Below are 22,120 nucleotides of genomic sequence, written 5' to 3' on the forward strand. Positions count from 1 at the left end.
GCAAAGGAATTATAAAAATGTCACGGCGAACCCACAAGTGAGGCCAGCGTTGATGCATATTAAGCGATTTAGTCGGTGAAGGAGTGGAGCAAAAATATGATGGTTAATTTAAGAGTCATTAAAATTGTATGAATGTGCATTGCGCTTGCTTACAGTGGGATTTTCTCTGATCAGTAACGAAGAGGGAGAAAGAGCAATACAAGCTGCCACACATTGTGGTCTATAAACTCACTGATTGATCATGGGAGAAGGAGGCAGACCTGAGAGAGGGGCCCGATCAATGTTTGTGAAACTGGGGAATGTGTGTGTGAGCATGTGTTGGTGCGTGTATCTGAGATTACTCATGTGTACCAGCATGCAAATATGCAATGTTTTGTCTGTATATGCTTACACCTTAGTGTGTTTCATACATACTGAAATGTGTGTGTGTGTGTGTGTGTGTGTGAGAGAGGGAGAGAGAGAGAGAGATCGTGCGCTTCCCTCATTTGAGGAAAGACAATGTTCTACATTCCACAGGGGAACAGAGTCATTACCGAAGCAGGAACTGAAGCCTGGAGGCCACGGCTCTGCATGTAGTGTGAATAGATCGAGCTAGTTTCTTACCAAGACGTGCCGTACAGCACTCACTCCGCCATTACCAGTGCCCTGCAGTTCAAGTCTCACTCCCACCTTATTTCAGCTGGGAAAAATAAGAAAAAGTTGACAAAAACAAACAAGTACCTCACCTCAGCAGCTCTCAGGTGAAGCAACCCTCTTTTTACGTACAGCAACATAAATATATATATTTTTTCTATCTTTTTTTTCTTTTTAGATCAAACACAAAGTAACTGTTGAGTGGCCCTTCCTGTGAGTTGCAGATCTGGGCAGTGTGTGTCTGAAGCTGAGCTGGGCCTGGCCTCTGAGGGATTCTCCAGCTCTGAAGCCCTCTGCTGCCCTCTGTCGGTGGGTGATCTCCACCCGCCGTAGCTTGCACAGTGCAGGTATGGACATATGGCAGCTGTCTATCACTTAAATAACAGGTGTGTGAATGACTCTTCAAACTCGTACCATCCCTTTGTCAATTTCCCCCTTCCTGGCAGAAGGCAGACTCGCCGTGGCTTGGGTTAATTTCCCCTGTTGCTGGTACACACAGGTCGTTAGCATGGCCCACAGGAAACTATTGTTCCATCATAATAGGTGGCAATCAGAGGTGAGGTCTGATAACACCTGCTGTCACCTGATGCTCCGTCTGTTTGTTTCCTATAGCCTCCTCCTCGGGCTTTACGGCTCACTTTCCTTCTCAGTTCTAAGTGTTAACCACCAGTGCAGAGGCAGTGATGTGCTTATACTTGCAGATATATTGTACATTTCATAGTAATTTGTAGTTTTTTTTTTCTCTCCCCCTTTTTCTTGTACTCTTAGCCACTAAATTAAGCGTGACATATCTGGGTTGCGATAGCCATATAACACAATAATTAATGCTTCTATACAGCACTGTATCTCTTTTGATAACACAAATGCACACATATTGTGCAGACACACACTACTATCCAGCAGCCTTAACCCACACACTTTCTTCCATAACCTCCATCTGTGCATTTTTTTTTTTAAGGAGACATGCCTCTCTGCACGCATGCATGCATTCATCCATGAACTTATTTTATTCCGTTAAGCTGATTTTTAGACCTTTTTATTCTTGGTCTGCATTTCTTTTTCTGAAATCCTTCTAGTACCAACAATGGGTTTCCAGGACCTGCAGTCTTAAACACTGTTATAGGCTTTTGGCACGCTCACAGTATGGTACAATAGTGTTGATTTTGATTGACACCATGGGTGATGTGTGAAAAAAAATATGAATATTTACAGTATTAGTATTAGTCATGGCAAAAATTCCAGTCACATCACATACATACGCTTAAACCACTCTTGATCTATAAACAGACTGTGAATGAGGGGCCTTGATTGGCTGAGAGAATGACTGACAGTTGAACGAGTGGAACCTTTGAATGTGAAACTCAAAGGAAAGATGGGAAGCGTGTTTGTGCAGGTCCCATGGGGGGAAAAGCCTGGGTTTCACACACACACATGCATGCACGCACGCACGCACGCACACATGCACACACACACACACACACACACACACATAGACACAACACACACATTGTGATCTTGCTCTACTTTGGGCTGTGCTCCACATGAAAGCATCAATGCTTCCTGCTGTTTGAGACGAGCTGTGTGTTGCACTGCAAAAGAACATACAGGTCTGTATATACATGTAGACGGACAGGTCTGTATGGAGACCAGAGCAGGTGAGATTGGATCCATCTTGGCCTTTGCGGCATATCTCTTGTTGTCTGCCCCTCAGCCTCATTTCCTCTCTCTGTGTAGTTGCCTTTTCTGCTTTTTTTCTGTTTATTATTTCTCTTTTTCTTTCTCTTTCTCTTTTTCTTCTTCTTCTGCTTTTTATTTTTCTTATTCTTTGTGTCCCCTGAGAGCAAAGTGAATGAATTTCATTCACATCTTCACATTTGCTCAGATGATACCAAACAGCAAAACAGCATTTTTTTCCCCCCATTCAGCTTGCTTTCCTCATCATTCAAACACAACACGATTTTATATGTAAATTTAAAATACATACAAATATGCAAGAAACTTCAAATTTAATTACGACAATATTTCTTCATGTCACTGTGCTACTGACTCATCATTCCCTCAAAATAATATTTAATATAGAAAGTGAATGTATCATCATGTTCTACAAATGGCACTCAACAAATGTGGAGGCTCTGTGCCCTTGACTATCCCCCTGCTGAAAGTAAGTCTTAGCCAATTAACAACGTCTTCCACTAGGTCTACATGCACACACGCAAACACACATGTGCGTGCACTCACACACACCCAAAACCTCGCAGCTCATGGGACTAAACCTCATTAACTGCTCTGAGACAGACACTCTCTCTTTAATCAATCCTTTTCTAAGACTGTGCGCACATGGAGGAACGTTGACAATACAAGGCAAGCGCAGCGCGCACACACACACCGCACGCACACACACACACACACACAGAATGAGAGAGAGAGAGAGAGAGAGGGAGAGAGAGAGAGAGAGAGAGAGAGAGAGAGAGAGAGAGAGAGAGAGAGAGAGAGAGAGAGAGAGAGAGAGGCTAAGATACATCCACACACTGGTCTCCCAGAGAGAAAAACATGGTCATTTGCCAGGGTGATTCAACTCTAAAACACCCTAATTACATCGACAAAGCCACTTTGTTTTGGTGCTGGATAAAATGTGAATGATTTAGCATATTATTATTATGCCTCTGAAATATTAACCAACCCCGAGGGACTTTATCTGCTCTTTTAAATATATGCAAATTATTTTATTTTGGTTTGGTTTGTTTCCAATGACTTTTGTGAATTGTGTTTGGATAATTAAATGAGTGCGTGCAGATGTAGAATCGCAGGCAGTACCTACATGATATGATGATCTGCCAGATTAGCATACAAATTAGGAGTGTTGCACCTCGACTGCTAATCGACTAACTTTTGTTTTCACTTCAACCTTGACCTATTTGAAACATGCACCCAGTGTTTCGCAATGGCGCGGGAGTGTAAACACTGTTCACTGGCTTTTAATTGATAAGGCTCATTTGATATTGTCCTTCATTCCAAACGCTTCTCATCGCGCCTGTGTCAGGCTCTTTCAATTACGCCTGTCCTCCTATCTCGCTCTCTGCTTATTCATACCACTTCACAGGATTGATGTTGTGCTGGAGAGTTGCCACAACTCTGGGCGCTGTGCTTCTGCGTTGACTTTAGCGCTGGGAGAGCTGGCAGATTACTGAGGGGAGCAGTGCGTCTGTGTGAACCAGGTATAATTTTCTCCTACCTAAAGGCTGACAAGTTCTTTCAGATGACGTAGTGGACCTGGATAAGTTGACGTACGGAGCGCCAACATTTCAGCTCTGTCTTACTTCACTGATTGCCTTGTGAATCCCTGATGGGTTCCGCTTCGTACATAATCATTTCCCTAACATGGGATAATTTGATTCTATTACTCTAACAACAGCGCAAACAAATTGCCTACGTAATTTATTGTGCCAATAATAGCAAAAACAGATGTTGGTAATGGTACTGCCGCTATCCAACCCCACATTTATACGGACTTACAGAAAACTGGATATAATCATTAAAATACATTTACAAACACCCACCCAGTGTTATTTCGTGTCCAAACATACATAATTATGGTTTGGCAATGTGGTGATCTTCAGCCTCTGTTTCTTAATTCTTTTACGCTCATGGCTCTAGATTTGTTTGCTTCTTCTTCTCCTTTTTTTTTTTCTTCTTTTTTTCAAAGCTTCCCTTCAGCTTTTCCACAGTTTTGTCCTTGCTTATCTGGGTGATTTCCGGCGAGGAGTTCCACAGCACAAACAGCATATATCTCCTTGGTTTTTATTATCTTTAACCAATGCTGCATTTCACTCTTCTCAAGCGGGCTATCTCTCCAGTTCTCCCCTTGTGAAAGCTCTACCTATCCATTCGCTGTTGTTCCATACGCCCTCTAAAGCCCTCTGCTCTGTCCCATTTCTCCCATTGCCTCGGGTCCTTTTTGACACCCCTGGCATGTTAATGGGCCAATCAGAAACACTGTCCTTGAGAATCTCACTTTGGCTCATTTTCATACCCCCCCTCAGATTTATAACCTCTGCTGCTTACAGCTCCAGATGTTTTGTTCTGGTTTTTTACTCTCTGTAATTGCTAATTCAATCTGGCTGTAAAGGAGCAGATGCTCTCAGGACTTGAGCATACCTGTGTGGCTTTTTCTGTGCGTACGTGAACGCTTCCTTGCTTCATGTATAAAGCAACAGGATTTACTGTATCACCCTGACTCATAACCATAACCTTTCGCAATTACTCTGAACTCACTTGCCTCGTGTCGAGGAATAAGACAACAGCGGCTGTAACTTGCTAAGATTTGCACACAGGAATCAGTTTCCATAAGGAACCACATTAGTGTCACCCCTGAATCACCGCTGCTGAGGTTTGCTGGTTTTAGCGGGACTGACAGTTGGCTTTGGAGGTCTAAACTGCGGTGAGAGCCTTCTCATCAGCCTCCTCACATTTTTTTTTTATCATCTTCCATCCTTTTTCTCACCAGAGAAAGTGGCAACCCACTCCGGTTTGGAGAGAAAAATAAACAGACTGGTTATCCACAGGAATGTGAATGCTACTTTAGTCCCATTAGGAACATCTGTGTGTGTGGCTTGAGATCACAGCGGGTTGTCTGTTCGACTTTGAACATGTGACAAGTGGCCTCATTGTTTTAGCATATTCAATATCTACATACTGTGCCAGATATGCTTGCAACACATATCCATGCGGTGCAGAGATATTTACAACACATTTACATGAAAGCCAACACACATATACAAGTGCACACCCATCATGACCACACACACACACACGCGCACGCGCGCGCACACACACGCGCGCACCACAGTAGACCTGTCATGTGTCATGGAGACAGGGGTCAGATACTGTGTGATGTGTGTGGGGGGCTATATCGCTTGGGAAAAGGACTAAAGATCTTACCGGGGCTGCAAGAGAGCCAACAATAACAGCCTGAAATATAACAGCAGTCAAAGAACCCTTGCTCTGACAGGAGGAAAGCAGGGCCCCAGCGAGCGACTCCACACATCACAAACTCTTTTACGGGTACAAAGATGGGCGGAATGGCTAATTCATAGCTAATGTGCAAAACAAAGAACATTGTTTTGTAATGACATTCTGAAGCGGCAAAGAAAAAGAGCGCTGACTGTTTGGCGAGATTGGAAGCACATGTTTGTAAAAAAGAAAGAATAATAGCAGAGCTGCAGAAGTGCCGTCTCTTTTGTGCACATTCCCAAATCGAGATGATGTTCTGACCACATTTGCCATGGGAACTTCAGCCATGTAAACACACACAGCCTTGACTCCCAGCAGTTGTACTGACTGACACATACACACTCTCTCACATGTGTGCAAGCCGCTCAGCACACTCGCTCAAGTACCGGAGAAGTCAGAGTGCCCCCTAGTGCTGCTGGCGTAAGCACTGCATTATGTTTATCCTCAGCATTTCATCTCCTGCAACTCAAAAGTTGCAAGTGACAACTTGGTCTCAGTAGACCAAATTGATGATCAACCGTAGAGCAAGATGATGAATGGAACGTGGTTATAAAATATGAAGTATCAAGCAAAGTCTGACATTTTTCTTTCTCTATATCTGAAGACTGAATGTAGGTCTACACCAGTTCTTTCGTGCCCTGCTCTGTTTGAAAGAGAATTCTTTCCCAAGCTTGATTTGACAGGCATTGCTTAACAGAATTAATATTGTTTGAGATCAGATTTTCACCATTTAAATCTGCCGCCGGTTCAGTCTGTTTCCCGGACTGAGCAAAATTGTGAAAACTGTAAGTGTGGAAACGGGCACACATCCAGACTCACCCACACGCGCATCCTATACGTCAGTGTACAGAATTCTGATCTTTGAGGACACTAGGGTTTTTCAATCAAAGCTTTGATTGAATACTTTGCCATCCTCAGCACTCACACACTCACAAATACACACACGTTGTTGACAGAGAGTGTCTTGAGCAACATCATTTACCACTTAGGCCCCTCCCCGAGGACCGTGCCATTCCTAATGCGTGGCAGATAGGTTGATAGCTCTGGTTTCTGTCGAGAAGTGCATGTCAATCAACAGCTCGTGTCAACGTCACCGAGGCAAAGTGTTTCTGAAAGATCTTTTTACTGAGTGCCTTTCTATCCATCCTCCTCCAACCCACACACACACCCACATAAAAACACGCTCACACATGCACAAACACACACACACAACCATTTCCATCTCAGCAATCACTTCTCCTAGAGTTCTCCTTTTCGGACGTGTAACAGTAATTGAGGTTGCTCCCTTGGGTGCAGTGCATTCTGGGCCGTTAAGTGCTGTTTCTTGTTGTTTTTTTCTCAAATGGGTTGTATTTTGGCTATTGTGTTGTTTCTTCCTGGTCTCCTATAGAAGTGTAAGCATTGGGGCATATTTACATGTATCATTAGAGAATAGAAACCCTGTCAAATGTAGGGCATCCGAGGGCTTATCCAGTCCTCCTGGAATATCAATCAATACGACAAAGAGTCCTAATACTTTCTGCACACACCCAGTCACAGGAGAATCAAAAATACATTTGAAAGTGGATGAACAGACAATAGCCAGACATTTCATTCTGCAGCCACGAAACCACTGAATACCAAGATACCTTAAACATTAAGCCGGCTGTGTCAATATTTAATAGGACCCTCAGTCAGTCAAGGGTGTTCACTTGCTACACTGACCTCCCTGCTCACCACATCAGGCCTGGCTTGAGTAGACTCTGTGACCTTTCCTGGCGTTGATGACGTTGTCCGTCCAGAAGAGGGAGTGATTGATCTGGATTGACACAAACAGCCAGTGCCCTGCCCAGCCTGTCACACAGCATCACTGGGTCATTGTAGCATGCCTGAATGCCAGATGAGGAGGGATGGAGAACACACGAGGTGGTGACCCGCTGACTATGATGGAGGCCAGAGTTTTGGGTAAGCTGCAACACATTTCAACAAAATGGACAGGATTTACAATGGTGCAAAAAGCAGCATGGAGAGAAAGCCTTCAGATGTCCCTTCAAATTGGAATGAAAGACAAAGTTGAGACATGAGCAGAAACCACATGGAGGCACAGGGAGGATCGGAACAGCAACAGATCACCTTCACCCCCAATGTAACATTTTAGGAAACTTTATAATTGCAAATAACAATTTTTTTCCATGAAATACTTGTGGCAACTATAAATAGAACATATGAATAGAAGCAAATACAATCATACATATATATATATATATTTTTTTTTTGGGGGGGGGCTTTATAACTTTAAGTCAGGAGACTATTTTTGATAAATGTATGGAATGCAAACATATAAGTGAAAACAAAATGTTTACCTACATTAGATTTCTTTGAAAGTTTCAGAAAGTCCCTACAGAGGGACTGAAATCCATGTATGATTCTTGACTACTCCAATATACCATCATGGGACTCTAATAGGACTGCATATAGGGCAGATTTATCATCATCAGCATGCCAAGACGTGAATGAATGAATGAATGAATGAATGAATGAATGAATTTATTTCGAACATGCAGAAGAAAACGAAAAATAGGTCGTCACCAGAAACAAACACATGCATATTAAAATTAAAAGAAAATGAAGACTTCAGCAACAACCTGCATGTGTTACCGATCTACATGTTCGAAAAGGAGTAGGAAGAAGTTACACTTATTAAATCCTACCCCTTTTATCCAAACCTCCTACAGTGATTACATTTACATATTTATACTTTTCATACACAGTCGCAGCATAACATTTCCCCTATATAATACTTAATTTCTGTATATAATCTGCCTCTACTTAATCATTTTGAAGTGTTTTTTCGCGCATATTTTAACATACAAACATACATCAGGAATTATACTTATGCATATACATATATATATACACATACATACACATACATATATATATATATATATATATATATATATATATATACACATGCATACATACATACATACATACATACAAACATAAACATATATACATACACACATACATACATATACATACATACACACTCACCCATACATATATATATACATATACACACACACATACGTGTATACACATACATACACATATTCATTTTATTTTCTGTTTGTTTGCTTGGTTGTTTAGTTTTAATTGACTCTGTCAGTTTAATGACTCTGTCATTACTGCCCTGGGTCAACATATAGTGAAAAAACTGCCAGACATTGCTTGGTGCACTGTTCGTTCATGACAGAAATATGAATTAGTTTCAAAATGTTTGATAAAGTAATTCATCATTGAACCATTAGACTGCCAGTCCGAAATCAACTCCTATAGACACAAGGCAATTCACAGCGCTTTACAAGGAAATAAATTAAAATAAACATATTAATAAAGCCATAAAAAGAAGAATAAAAAAAGTAATAACTTGATTAGGATAAAGCTGATTAAACAACAAAAAGATTTTGTTTAAAGGAAAGGCTGGCCAAAAAACGTGTTTTCAGGCCTGGTTTAAAAGAAGTGAAAGTCAGCAGGAAGGTGAGGAGTGAGGAAACTAATGTCTGCTTCAGTAAACTTCTTCCTGAAGGCCTCATGGGTCTGCTTGTTTCATATTTTACAACTAAAACTTACATGTGTTTAGGCCCTAAACCATTCGAACTTTGACAGACAAGAAGTAAGAATGTAAAGTTAATCTTTTGGTACACACGCGCTTAGCTTTCTCAGGAACACTTCGCCCGTGAGAACCACAAAGCCCGTGCTGTATCAGATTAAAGACAATAACCACATATCAAGGGGGGTATGTATCAATTCCTTCTTTATACTGCCTCTCACATTACTATAAACTTTAAAACAACTTTCTTGTTAATCATTAACTGACATTTATGACAACGCCAGCTTACAGTGATTGAATTTTATTGTACAGGTGAACTGCAGTATTTGTAGTTTGTCTGCTCATGGCAGGAGCGACACAAACCCACACTGTCATGACGAATTCTTCTAAAACTTATTCAAATTGCTTTAAAAGTGAATGAAATGCCATTTTCTGTGTTGATTTTATGTCCTGGTGGAGTGACGATACTTACATTCTGCATGCCGGTGTCCGTTTTGAAAACCACAACTCCCAGCGTGCTTCGCGCCTTCGGGAGACGTCACAGGGCATTTCCAGTAGTAACCTCTCCGTCTGCGTGCTCGTGCCTGGAGAGGTGAAGTGTAGTTTACTTTCCAGAGTACACGGTTTGGTTTCGGTGTCCGCCTGGTGTCAAAAGGCTTCTGCCGAGGCATTAAGCCCCTTTTCACAGAGCCAAGATGCTGAACATGTGGAAGGTCCGAGAGTTGGTTGACAAGGCGTAAGTATTTCCTAACTTTGTGGAGTGTGTTCCGTGTTATTTGTGTGTGTAGTTTACCTGTTTGAAAGAGACACGTACCCAAAACTTTGACGTCACGTCACTCTCTACAAGTTAGCTGGCCCGGATGCTACAGCTAAGTTAGTTCACCGACTTTTACAGACACAGTTTACCTGAAGTTTTAGTGTCCCGGCCTTGGTACAGCTGTTTTAACTATGTCCTTGTTTAGTCGTCTGCGCGATCCGCGGTGTTATAATACGAGTAACTCGGTTGTTTGTGCGCTTTCTCCGACAGAGCAGGCTATCCCGCTTAGCCATCAAGCTAATTATCTAGCAGTTAGCCGACAATGCTAGCCAGCTAAGCTAGTTTGACAGCTCCTCGTCGGAATAAACAAGACACAATACTTCACATTTAACGGGCGTTATTGTCTTCAATATACACACATGTGATAACTTTATGTTCTCTCGAATACACGGAGCACGTAAGTGCTCCAGTCTCGTTCAAATTATGACACTTGTAGCTAAGTTAGAGTTAACGCCACAAGAGCTGGACTGTAAGTTGTTTCACTCGAAGTTTCAGCACATGGCTGGATTACATCTAAATACCAGGTCAAATTTGGTTGTTTGTCTTCAGTCCCTGCTCCTTTTTTTCAACGAAAACTGAACACCAAAACACCTCAAGCTTTTGAAATGACATATGTTTATTCCTTCATTGAGGGAAATATACTTGGGGTATTTAAGTGATAGCTGTGAAAATGTTTTCCATGAAGGATATTGACTTTAAATACACCTGTATTTTCAGATGCATTTGTTTGGTTGACATACCATAATATACCACGTGGAAGCCACAGCTTTGCACTTATTGATCAATGACCTGTTCCATGGTGTTTTGCAACTTTCTGAAGGAAATTCAGTTGAATGACGTTCAGCTAGTTATCATGAGTCACTCGTTAACGTTCCCCTGGGTTTGTGTACTCGCCCATTTTGGAAATGATTAAAAGTATAGACAAAGTACAAGTTGTTGGCATTTGTGTGCCGGTTGAGTTTTTGAATAAATGTTTATGGTGATTGCAAACCTACAAAGCATGCAAATACCAGTTCACGTCAAACTAGGGCAACACTTTGGGGTTTTGTGGCTGTCGTTCTGTTTTAGATGGTTATGTGCTTCAATTACTGAGTAAACTCAACCGTGTTGTTCTGTACTGTAGGGCTGTGGTTAGCTATTGTGACTTTTTCCTCCCTTCAAAGGTTTAATGGCTAATTTTGAAAAGCCAGACAATGGTGTGCTCTTAAGTCCAGCCAAGAATACAATCCTGTGGATGCATTCATTTCCCTGGAGTGTGACTGCTCATGCTTTGGATTGTTTTTGTTGTTGACTGTGAGGGGATTGAGTCTGAGCTGTGGGGGAGATGCAAAGGAAGGGTATCAGGGTTGAGTCTCCAATCTGTAGAGGAATAAAGGTTGTTTACATATTCACTGTACTTTGGATTCTGTAGCAGCTGTGGGAGACAAACAATCTTGAAGCATTTTAAAATGACCACCTCTTTGGTTTAAATTGTCTGCATCAAGTGTCAACAAGCCAGATCAATTCTTAATATGTAACATATTTTGTTAACGCAAACAGTTTCATTACCTTTTTGAATAAAGGTTTATTATGTGAATAATAAAAATCCAGTCCAGTTCATGAGAATTTGTCATAGAGATGTTTTGACATGCTGTTATTGCAGCGGAAATCTGTGGTAGACTGTCAATGTGAGAATATCACAACTTCCGTTGATCTGACTGATATCTAGAACTCAGCTACCTCTGCAGGGCGATAAGATGTTGCATCACTGCCTGTCGTCTTCAGTTCCTTGCATGAATGACGCAAAACACGTTTGCTTGTTAGCAGCATCACACAGTGTCTTATAACATCTTCATAAATCCTCAAATTAAACAAGGTTTTACCTTTTTTTTTTGTCTGAAGTTTTTGGTCTCTGACTAAACCAAACAATATTGGAGGATATTCCCATTTGAACAAAATCTTGATTATAAATCTTACAACTGTCACAACTTAAGGTTTGTGTCATCAAAGACCAATTTTCATCAGTCGAGTAAATAAACCTGGTAAGCTGATTTAAAAAAATACTTGTTTTGACTTAAGCCATGTTTTACAAAGGAAAGTATGTTGTCAGAGCAGTAATCAGACCCTGCAGCAGCCGTCCCGAAGAACCACAGACAGGGTGGATCGCTGCCCGTGAAATCAGTGCCGCCCTTTCAGGCCCTGTACGCGTTCTTGCTGATGTGGCAGTAGTAAGAAATGAGGAGGTGCAAAATTCAAATTCTTAGTTTGCCTTACCATATCATAGTTGAAGCTGACATTATTGGGGAGTGGAGGGTGCTATTTTGGTTATTGATATTATGCTAAACCACTTAAAAAAATGTAAGTTTGTGAAAAACAATTGAGTGTCCACTGAGGTCATGTAAAGAGGCTTGGCTTTTACATTATATACATACTCAAAGGACAATGCAAGTGGATACACCCCTCCCCCGAAGGCAAACATTGCAGAAATTGGCTTGGCAACCTGTTAATCCTGTTATTACATCAGATTGAATATGCATTCACAATAAGGAATAGTCAAATTAGGTCCCTGGGTCTCTTTGCTAAATGTGTCTTTACCAAACAGAGTAAAATAGATGCTATTAATGGGCAATAATCCACAGAAGTAATCACAAATGCTGTATTTTTGAAAACCCATTTCATTATTATTTGTTTATTTTAGTGCTTGGTGTTCCCTACTTCATAATTATATTATTAAATATATTCAGTGGCGCTTTTGAGACCGTGCAGCACACATAGCTGTGCAGCTTGCTGTTTTGTTTATTTTAGTCATAAACCATACCCTGTATAGAGATCTCAATCTTAAGAGCAAAATTCTGTTGGCCTAAAATTGAAAAAGAGCAATCATTTGCTCTGATTTCTTGTCATTTGAATTTCTTCTTAGTAGTAAGTAGTTTCATTGAAAATTAGCCTGCAATGCTTCCTCTGTGCAGAACCTTGTTTTACTCAACTAGTTTAGCTTCATTCATGTTTATATTGGATGCAGATTTGCATTTGCTTGTTTAGTCTCTGCTGTTTTGTTTTGACAAGGACTTTCAAAGCACATATACACACACTGTGCAGGCTGCTGTCGTTTGGGCCTCTCAAAAGACAAGTGCATGGGTGGAAGTGACACGAAGCGCTTCTTATCTGATAATACTATCAGGCACACATTTTTAACACAAAAAAGAGCTCCTCATGATGACGCTGTTTGAGTGTGTGTGTTTTCCTTTTTTGTCTCACTGTAAAGGACCAATGTGGTTATGAACTACTCTGAGGTGGAGTCGAAAGTAAGAGAGGCCACCAATGACGACCCTTGGGGACCGTCAGGACAGCAGATGAGTGAAATTTCCAGGTAAGGACACAGTATTTTTGGACATGTGCTGCTGAACAGTGAAAATGTTCTTTGTGAAATAGAGCAAACCTACTGCAGTGTATTCCTGTGGTTGTCGTTCGGGAAATGTACCTCGAAACTCTCACCCACAAACTGCCTGTTTATAAGTTGTCTGTTTTTCTGCCAGACATAAAGAGCAGTAGTGCTTTTTTCCCTGCACTGGATGGAAGACTTGTCCCAAAATGTGGAGAGGGTTCATTGAAATATGTTCAAGTGTTGTTTTTGCATTTTCATTCATATTTAAAGTATATGGCTAATCACAAAGACCAAATTTACATTCAGACTTTGACTATAGTTTAGGCTAAATATAAAAACGATAACCGAAACAAAGCAATGTGTTAAAGAAGCTGGTAAAATTTTTGAAATAATACTGTGGCTGTGTTATAAGGTCTGGGTTTATCTTGCCACAGAATGTCCTTGTGAACAGCACCAGAAGTTCTTCAGGAATTTCCTGAGAATAACTGTAGTTGTTTGTATGAATTAACTGAACTCAGCAGTATTCTGATTGATTGACATATAATCGATTGGCACAATTAGAAGATGGGAAAAATACACTACATTATGTAAATCTAGTTTATTAAGAATAGGGTCGCTGGGCCTGGAGTGTATCTCTAGAGAGATATGGTGAGAAGCAGACTCCACTCTGAGCTGGTCATCAGTACACCACAGAGCAAACACATCTACGTGTAGCAGCGAGTTCACCTGAAAATCCACAGATGCCCCGGACCCAGCGGCCTTTACAGCTATTGGTGTGCTATATTTCATGGCAGACTGATATTCCAAGTTTGTTAGCTCTGTAAACATGCTTTACTTAGACAAAACGTTCAGTTAAACTTTGATTTATTTATCTTTTTGCATTATTTTGATTGTTTTCATTTTAATGAATTTCTTACAAAAAATCATTAAAAAGAACAAATTAAAAATATTTACAATTCCTGAGTTTTTCCTCAAACAGAATCTTCGAAAACCCATGGTACCATCCACATGTTACTTTGTCTAAGTCATACTGCTGTTATATATCTAAATATTTTTAAGAAAATGGACCCTGAATGTAGAATCTTCTCATTTGAGCTGTTCACATGTTGTGCACAACATGGATTCCCCAAGTCGCATTGTTATGGTGTACATATTGACACATTAATAACCATTATTTAGTTTTGCGTTGGTCTGGTTTGTGTTATTCTTGCAGTGTGCCGTGCACACACCAAACATTTGACCCAAAAAAAAAATGCTGAAAGATGAGCTTGTTCATTAATTTAGTTTTCATCGTTTTTTATTGAAAATAAAGATTTTGCCAGTAAAAAGATGATGAATTGATTAATTTTTTTCTTGTGGAATTGTTTTTATTTTTTTGTGAACAGAGCCACTTTCATGTACGAGCAGTTTCCAGAGGTGATGAACATGCTGTGGGCTCGCATGCTGAGGGACAACAAGAAGAACTGGAGGAGAGTCTATAAGGTCTGCCACAGAGCTGAAGTGTTTCTCACCAACAAACAAGTTTAACTGTGAACAAAAATGTTTGTCTACTGAACACAACTGTACTTCTCTTAGATATACTTTTAAATTTGGTTTTTAAATGATGCCACAAAAGTAATTATACAAAACCAAAAGTGTCTGTATTGAGTAGAAATGTCAGGACAGCTTACATTGTTTAATATGGTCTCAGTCAGACAGACATTTCTCTTTGTACAAAAGAAATCACGTTTCTTTTTGCTATAACCGCTGTTTTTTTTCCCCCCACTAAGTCCTTGCTGCTGCTGGCTCATCTAATCAGGAATGGATCAGAGAGGGTTGTAACAAGCACCAGAGAACATCTGTATGACCTGAGATCATTAGAAAGCTACCACTTTGTAGGTGAGGTGTCGTTCTGGTTTCCGTTTTAGAAACATCGCTTCACTTTGTGCCTGAACAGATTTAGTAAACAAAAACATGGTGCTTCTTTTGAAAGTGCTTCGATTAGCTAAGAGGTTCCCTGCACATCAGGATTGTTGTATTTAGTTTTTATTAACAATAGACTTAGTGTGAGCTGTAATGGGTGGAAGGAGGCCTTAGCGCTGCTTAGTCCACAAATGCATCACACACACACAAACACAAACACACTCTAAAGCAGCTTTCATTCTTCCCAGCCCTGTTTTTGTATTGAAGGCTGCTGTTTACACATTGGGTTTATTTGCCCAGATGTTCAATTATATTATGTTTATATTATTATTTTTGTGTGTCTGTGACTTTAGTCTAATATTTATTTGTTTACATATTTTAAAATCTGTCCCCCCAGATGAAAATGGGAAAGATCAAGGTGTGAATGTGCGTCAGAAGGTGAAGGAGCTCGTGGACTTTGTTCAGGATGACGACAGACTCAGGGAAGAGCGAAAAAAGGCGAAAAAGAACAAAGACAAATACATCGGTGTATCCTCGGACAGTATGGGATTCAGAGGTTACTGTAAGTACCGTGCTGTGTGTGTAATGGAAGCTCACTGATGGCTCATAGACGTTCATATCCCACACAATCCTTCAAGTTCTTTTACTAAATGTTTTTTGAATCTGTTGGCATTTTGTATGTATTAAATGCAGTCAATGATCGGGGCCTACATTGATGTCCTGTGTTTCCTGCTTCTTTCTTTCGGTAGCTGGGGACCGGTATGACTCCAGCGAAAGCCGGCCAAAGTGGGACGATGACTGGGAGAGTAATAAAGGACAGTTCCCCTTCAGTGAGAAACTGGGTGAAATCAGCGACAAAATCGGCAGCACCATCAATGATACCATTAGCCAATTTAGGAAGAAAGACAGGGACGACTCACCAGACAGATTCAGGTATGACAAAGCCAAAAAGATGCTGGGGAGGGAAAAAAAATATCAGTGTAAGCTTGTTTTCTTTTTCTAATAGAAAATAGAACAATTAAGAGGTCTTATCTTCTCTCGGCAGTGACAACGAGGAAGACCGGGGTCGCTCGTCTCACAATGGCCAGAGTGGAAAAGAGTTCAAAGACGAGGAAGAAACTGTTACTACTAAGAGCGTACACATTGTTCAAGCAACAGAGACGACGGCAACACGGAAAAGAGGAGGGGTTCCCTCCAAGAAGGTGGATCTGGGGGCTGCAGCTCACTACACAGGAGATGCAAGCCCAACTACTGCCAATAAACAGGTAACGGAGTGTGTGGGGTGTGTGTACACTCAGTCCTGATTTCATTTTCCTTTAAATGAACCCTAATCATTTCAGGCCCAGCCAGCGGCGGCCCCTCAGCCCTCCAGTTCAGGCCTCGCTGACCTACTAATGGTGGATACAGCACCCAGTCAGCCGGCTGCCCCAGGTACAGTGAAACCACTTTCATCTCATGTCCTGACATTTTATAAAACCCTCTTTCTTGCTAACAGGGAACGGGAACCAATTATTTTTAATTTGTCTGCTATGACTAAAGACTACAACCAAGACTTTAGGAAAAATACTCCTCTGTGAAAAGCTGCTAAACCCGAGAATAACTCTGTTTTAGTTTAACTTAATAGCAGCTACAAGCACAGACTCAGCCTTTGGAAGTGACGGTGCCCAGCTGCTGATACCAGAGTCGGATTTTGGGGACAGCAGGGGGAGGGAGTTGATGTATAGAAACTAAGTGCACCAGATGTTTTTGGAGGAGTCCCCAGTGGCAGAGGGGGCGGGAGTGCAGAACAGATGTTTGGTCTCCTCCGCCTATCCACTGCTTCCACCCCCTCCCCTCCCTTGCTCCACTTGTGACACTGAAGGAATGCTAACTATGGTGGAATGACACCTGGAGCACTGTTGTTGAAAGTGTGTGTTTGTTTTTGTGTCTCTATGCAGACCTGATGGGTGGATTTGCAGATTTCTCCTCCTCGGCTGCTTCTACCGGACTGTCCTCTGGATCCGGTGGGTTTCAAGAGTTCCGTCTTTTTTTTTTGTGTGTTGTTGTTGGTGGGGTGTGCATGTGTATGCTGTCCTGTTGCAGCCGTACTGCTAGAATATTCAGAGAGATGCTGGGAAGGAACCCTGGCCATATGGAGCCTGCTACCTGCTCTGCATAATAAGAACAGACACACATCAGCTCCTGTTATGGATGACAAGGAGACAGGGACAGGGAGAGACACTGGTGGGGGTGGAGGAAGCTGAAAGAGACAGCAAGAGGGAAAGAGACAACAAGTCAGGCCAGTTCAATGAAATGTTAAAACTTAGCACCAGTGGTCAGTGAGACTGTCCTTGATGAAGCTGAACTGGCCTCACAGAAGATTCTTTTCGTTAACCGTTTCAAATTTGCATCTGTGACTTCTATTTGTCGAATCTTGAAACGGCTGACGGTGTGCACGTGTCACTCTCATGCGGCCTCTTCCTCTCCCCGTGTTGCAGCAGCCCCGGCCTCGAGCACCAACGGGGACTTTGGAGAGTGGAACGCCTTTCCCGGAGGTCAGATGCCAGCGTCTGCTCAGCCTGTCGACATTGGTGGAAACGACCTCTTTGGGGCCATGACAGCCACTCCTCAGCCTGCCGCGGCCCCGGCTCCATCTCCGGCCCCGGCCCCCGCCGCAGCCGCAGCCTCGGCTCCAGGCTCCGGTTCCTCCTCAGCAGACCTGTTTGACTTGATGGGACCATCTCAGTCTCTCACCTCCTCCCAGAGCCTCAATTTTAGCATGAGCAGCACACAGACCATGAGCGCCACAGTCCTCCCCCAGTCTAGGTCGCAGGTATGCATGATTGCACTCAAGCACGCACGCATTTTAGTTTAATAATTCATTGAAATACATGTCATTACAAGACTTGCGTATTGGGCATAAATTGAAGACTATTTGATGCAAAATATCTGCAGCTAAATAGCTACACACTCCACAGATGTGATTATGCATCAGTATTTTTAATGAACAAACATTTTGTTATATAAAAATTATCAGTGGCACTTTAGTTGATTCAGACTTTTTTTTTTTTTTAACTCATGTATTTATAAGGCCAGCTTGGATATTTTCAGGAAATTGGTTTAGCTTCACCTTTGTTCGTTGCACTGTTTTAAATTCAGACAGTTATAAAAGTGCTTACTCTAACACATTAACCGTGCTGCTCTGAACGTACTTAATTGATGTTGTCAATCAGGGCAGCGGGGACTTAAAGGCATGGCATGCCGATCAAAATGAAAACCTTCAATAACTACACATGCTTCAATTTACCTCAGTCACAATGTTTAACCAACTGCGTGGGTTTTCTTTTTTCTATTTTCCTTAACTTCAGGAATCAACGTGTGAAAGGTTTTCTGTTGCACAGCATGTTGCATTGGCGCATATCACACTATTTAGACAATCATTCAAAACGTCGTTTGTCATACTTGTATAGAAATGATCACTGTTCAATAATGTAATACTTAATTTTCTATATCCATGTGATTAAGCACTTCAACTCTGTTTAACTGAGCTTTCTACCTTATAAACTATAAAACCTGAAGCTTATTGCCTTCATGCGGTCTTTACATTCAAACTAAGGTGCTTGACATAAAGGAAAAATAATCTGTCTGGTTAATTATTCAGCATTTATTCATCAAAATGTAAAGCTGCACATGCCAGAGTCAGCATTGATTTGAACTCAAACAGTAAAGAGAGCAGCCTCCTCCAACAATAAAGCACCCAGATGCTTTATTCATTATTTACTGGCAGAAAACATTTGAGGTTAAAAGATATGGTACAGATTATTGCTACACTTTTCCCGTTTAAATTTTATACATCTTAATGACTATTGAGCTGTGATTCTGAGTGCTGTTGTTGCAAACTGAAACCCAGTTTCAACATCATCCATAACCACAGGCTTGTTTGTATCTGACCTTGATATTTATAAGTTGCAGTTTTAAAACAGTTCTGATCTTTGATTCTTGTGTGTACGCTCGCAAACATCAACGTCAAACACAGTTGAGAAATTATACAACATCCGTGACTCCACAACATTTAGCCACACAGCTTGCCCCGCTTGTCAGCCACATCAGTCGGCAAGCTCGTGTGATAGAGACATACCTTGTGTGATTGAAAGAGGACAGGCACCACAGTGGAGAGTTAACACGCAGCCTCGCCAGATGCTGCTCCCCCCCAGAGACCGCCCACTAACCACCCACTCCTCCTGTTACTGACACAGAATGAGAAGAATGAGATTTGAGTTACAAAAACATTAAAAACCCAACAAAGGCTCACTTATGTCAACTGTATTTCCAAGTTAAAAGGCTGTTGACCTACTTAAAAAAAAAAAAAAAAAAAAAAACTTGTTCTTTGTTAGACTGGTAAAACGCCCACCACCCCTTTACTGGAGTTACTTCACATGTTATGCTTGTGAGTCCAGGCTGTTCTAAATGAGACACGCAGACTTCACTGACTGCCAAGGTTAAGTAGGTGAGGGTAAAGGTTTAATGTTTATCGCTGTATATATGTAGCAGTCCCTCTTAGTCTACCTCTCCCCTCACATGGATCTTTGTTCGGCAGCCCTTCCAGAACATCGGCGGTCCCCTCCAGCCTCAGCCTGTGCAGCCCCTCCAGCCTGTGCAGCAGGGAGCAGCGGCTGACGGAGCAGGAGCCGGAGCCAAAGCACCCCTCCCCTCCACCTGGTCCGACCACTCGGTCAACATCAGCCTGGACTTCCTGGGCCCTGGCATGCACCCCCCGAAACAAAGCCAGCCCAGCCTCAACACCCTCCAGCAAGGTGAGACCAGTGAGCGATCTGGATCTGGCAGGATTGCCCGTGACGCTGAGCTCGATGCCACCTGTCAATCAAACATCACTTAAAATCTGGCTCTTTTCTTCACTTTTTTTTTTGTTTCAGTCAACCAAGTACCTGCCAACATGCTCTCCCAGGGATTTTCCCATATGAATCTTGGACCTACAGCCGTCAGACCACCTGTTAATCCTATGATGCACCCTGGAGCTGGCATGGGCATGGCAATGGGCATGGGCATGGTGCCCAACCAAGGCATGATGGGAATGGGCATGGCACCCAACCAAGGCATGATGGGAATGGGCATGAACATGGGGATGCCACAAGGAGGTATGACCATGGGGATGCCTGGAGGGATGGGGATGGGGATGAACACTGCCATGGTCCAACAGCCCAAACACGATGCCTTCGCTGACTTCGGCAACTTTGGAAAGTGACGGGACACGGGACAGCAAAGATCCTGAAGAGGAGCTGCGGCAGTCCGTCTCCCTCTCTCTCTCTCTGTCCGTCCATCAGTGAAGGATTGTTATGAGCTGCAAACAAAGAGTACTTGAATCACGTCAACTATCATAATACCAACACCCTGCAATCTCCCTTTTTTTTTTTTTTTTTTTTTTCAAAAAGTCGTGTCGTCGTATGAATCGAAGTGAATGTGTGCGAGTGAGTGTGTTTTTGAACCAATGACGTGTCTGATCTGCGCCGCTGTTCAGACAGACGCTCTGTTATTAGTCTGTAATGAGTCAGTGAAAAGAAGGAAGTGTGCCACGGAGGGAATGTCAGGGAGGATTTGCTTTATAACCTCAATCGAGTAAAATCACCAGATTAGCAAAACAAAAAAAGGCATATATGTATCTGTAGCTGCATTTTCCTTTTTTTCTTTTTCATGTTGGATTCTCAATTATTGTACTGAATGATGACTTTGGATACTATGATCAGCCATTTTAACTTTCTAACACACATTGAAGATTGTCAAGTTACCTCTTTTTGTCCTTGCTCTTCCTTTGACCTGTAAATAGAAATCTGAAGCCCTTCCGATAACTTATGAAGTCCACAAACGAGAGGCAGTGACAATGTGAAGAGTTGTGTCCTCCAGACCAAACCTCATACGATTTAAGACCTTTAACGAAGCACATTGACACCTTCCCTTTGTACATAAAGAGTCCACACTCCAGATGTTACTGCAACAGTTGGGGTAATTAATTGTTTGCAGTGAAAGCTATTGATTTAGTCGAGGGCTTTTTGCCCGTCGATTGACCATCCTTTGTGGCCTTTCTTATTGGTATATATATAGTTATATATTTTACTTAAGATTATTCTAATCAGTTTGCATCCAAATGAGATAATCAGTGGGTTCTTGGTTAAGCACATAGTGCCTGAATGAAAGACCTTTGCCTTTTCTCTTCACTTCAACCTCTTTGAAACGCAAAAAAAAGAGAATGTGACTGTGCAGTGTTTGAAATAAAGCTGCCACAGTGTAGCTTCTGTACTTGTGCCTCAAGCCAAGTGTACTGTTTGTACAGAAATCAGATGCAATCCTCTTAATTGTTGGACTCTTTCTTTTTCTTTTTTTTTTGGGGGGGGGTTCTTCATCTCATGCACCTTTTCTCATTGATTTTAATCTCTTCAGGCCAGTGATCAACGTGAGTGCTACAGAGAGGCCTTGTAGACTCAGCGCCGCTGTTTCAGACTGTTAATAAGGTTGTGCAATGCATCCGTCTGTGAAATGTTCATCAGTGACGTCTCGGTTAAACGCTGCCTTTCACTCTTCATCTTCGTTGGTGTCACACATTTATTAAAAAAAAAAAAAAAAAAAAACGGCTATCTTGAAAGCATCATCCCTGTCATAACCGTCATCAGTGCGAAGCCCGCGTGTTTTATCAGGTACAGAAGCACTTTTACCAGCTGGGATGCAGGTTGTGCACGCCCAGTATGATCCGATGGAGATTTTCTTTTTCTTTTTGTCAAGTGTGTGTGGTACCGCATCCAGAAATGTT

General features: G+C 41.8%; 1 protein-coding gene across 2 annotated transcripts; it reads left to right on the forward strand.

The window, feature by feature from the left end:
- The first annotated feature begins 9,803 nt into the window (after positions 1-9,803).
- Positions 9,804-21,983, forward strand: clint1a (clathrin interactor 1a). 2 transcript variants are annotated; one of them, XM_030115309.1, is made up of 12 exons: positions 9,804-9,974; positions 13,300-13,404; positions 14,805-14,901; positions 15,189-15,297; positions 15,719-15,883; positions 16,071-16,254; positions 16,367-16,586; positions 16,662-16,752; positions 17,259-17,324; positions 17,799-18,133; positions 19,898-20,114; positions 20,235-21,983. In XM_030115309.1, exons 1-12 carry the CDS (start codon positions 9,934-9,936, stop codon positions 20,561-20,563), a joined length of 1,959 nt encoding a protein of 652 aa, XP_029971169.1. In that variant the 5' UTR covers positions 9,804-9,933; the 3' UTR covers positions 20,564-21,983. The 2 variants fall into 2 exon arrangements, with proteins under 2 accessions (XP_029971169.1, XP_029971179.1); XM_030115319.1 differs by having other exon boundaries at positions 17,802-18,133.
- The last annotated feature ends 137 nt before the right edge of the window (positions 21,984-22,120 follow it).

The sequence above is a fragment of the Salarias fasciatus genome, chromosome 2 (genome assembly GCF_902148845.1).
Source record: "Salarias fasciatus chromosome 2, fSalaFa1.1, whole genome shotgun sequence".
Classification (NCBI taxonomy): domain Eukaryota; kingdom Metazoa; phylum Chordata; class Actinopteri; order Blenniiformes; family Blenniidae; genus Salarias; species Salarias fasciatus.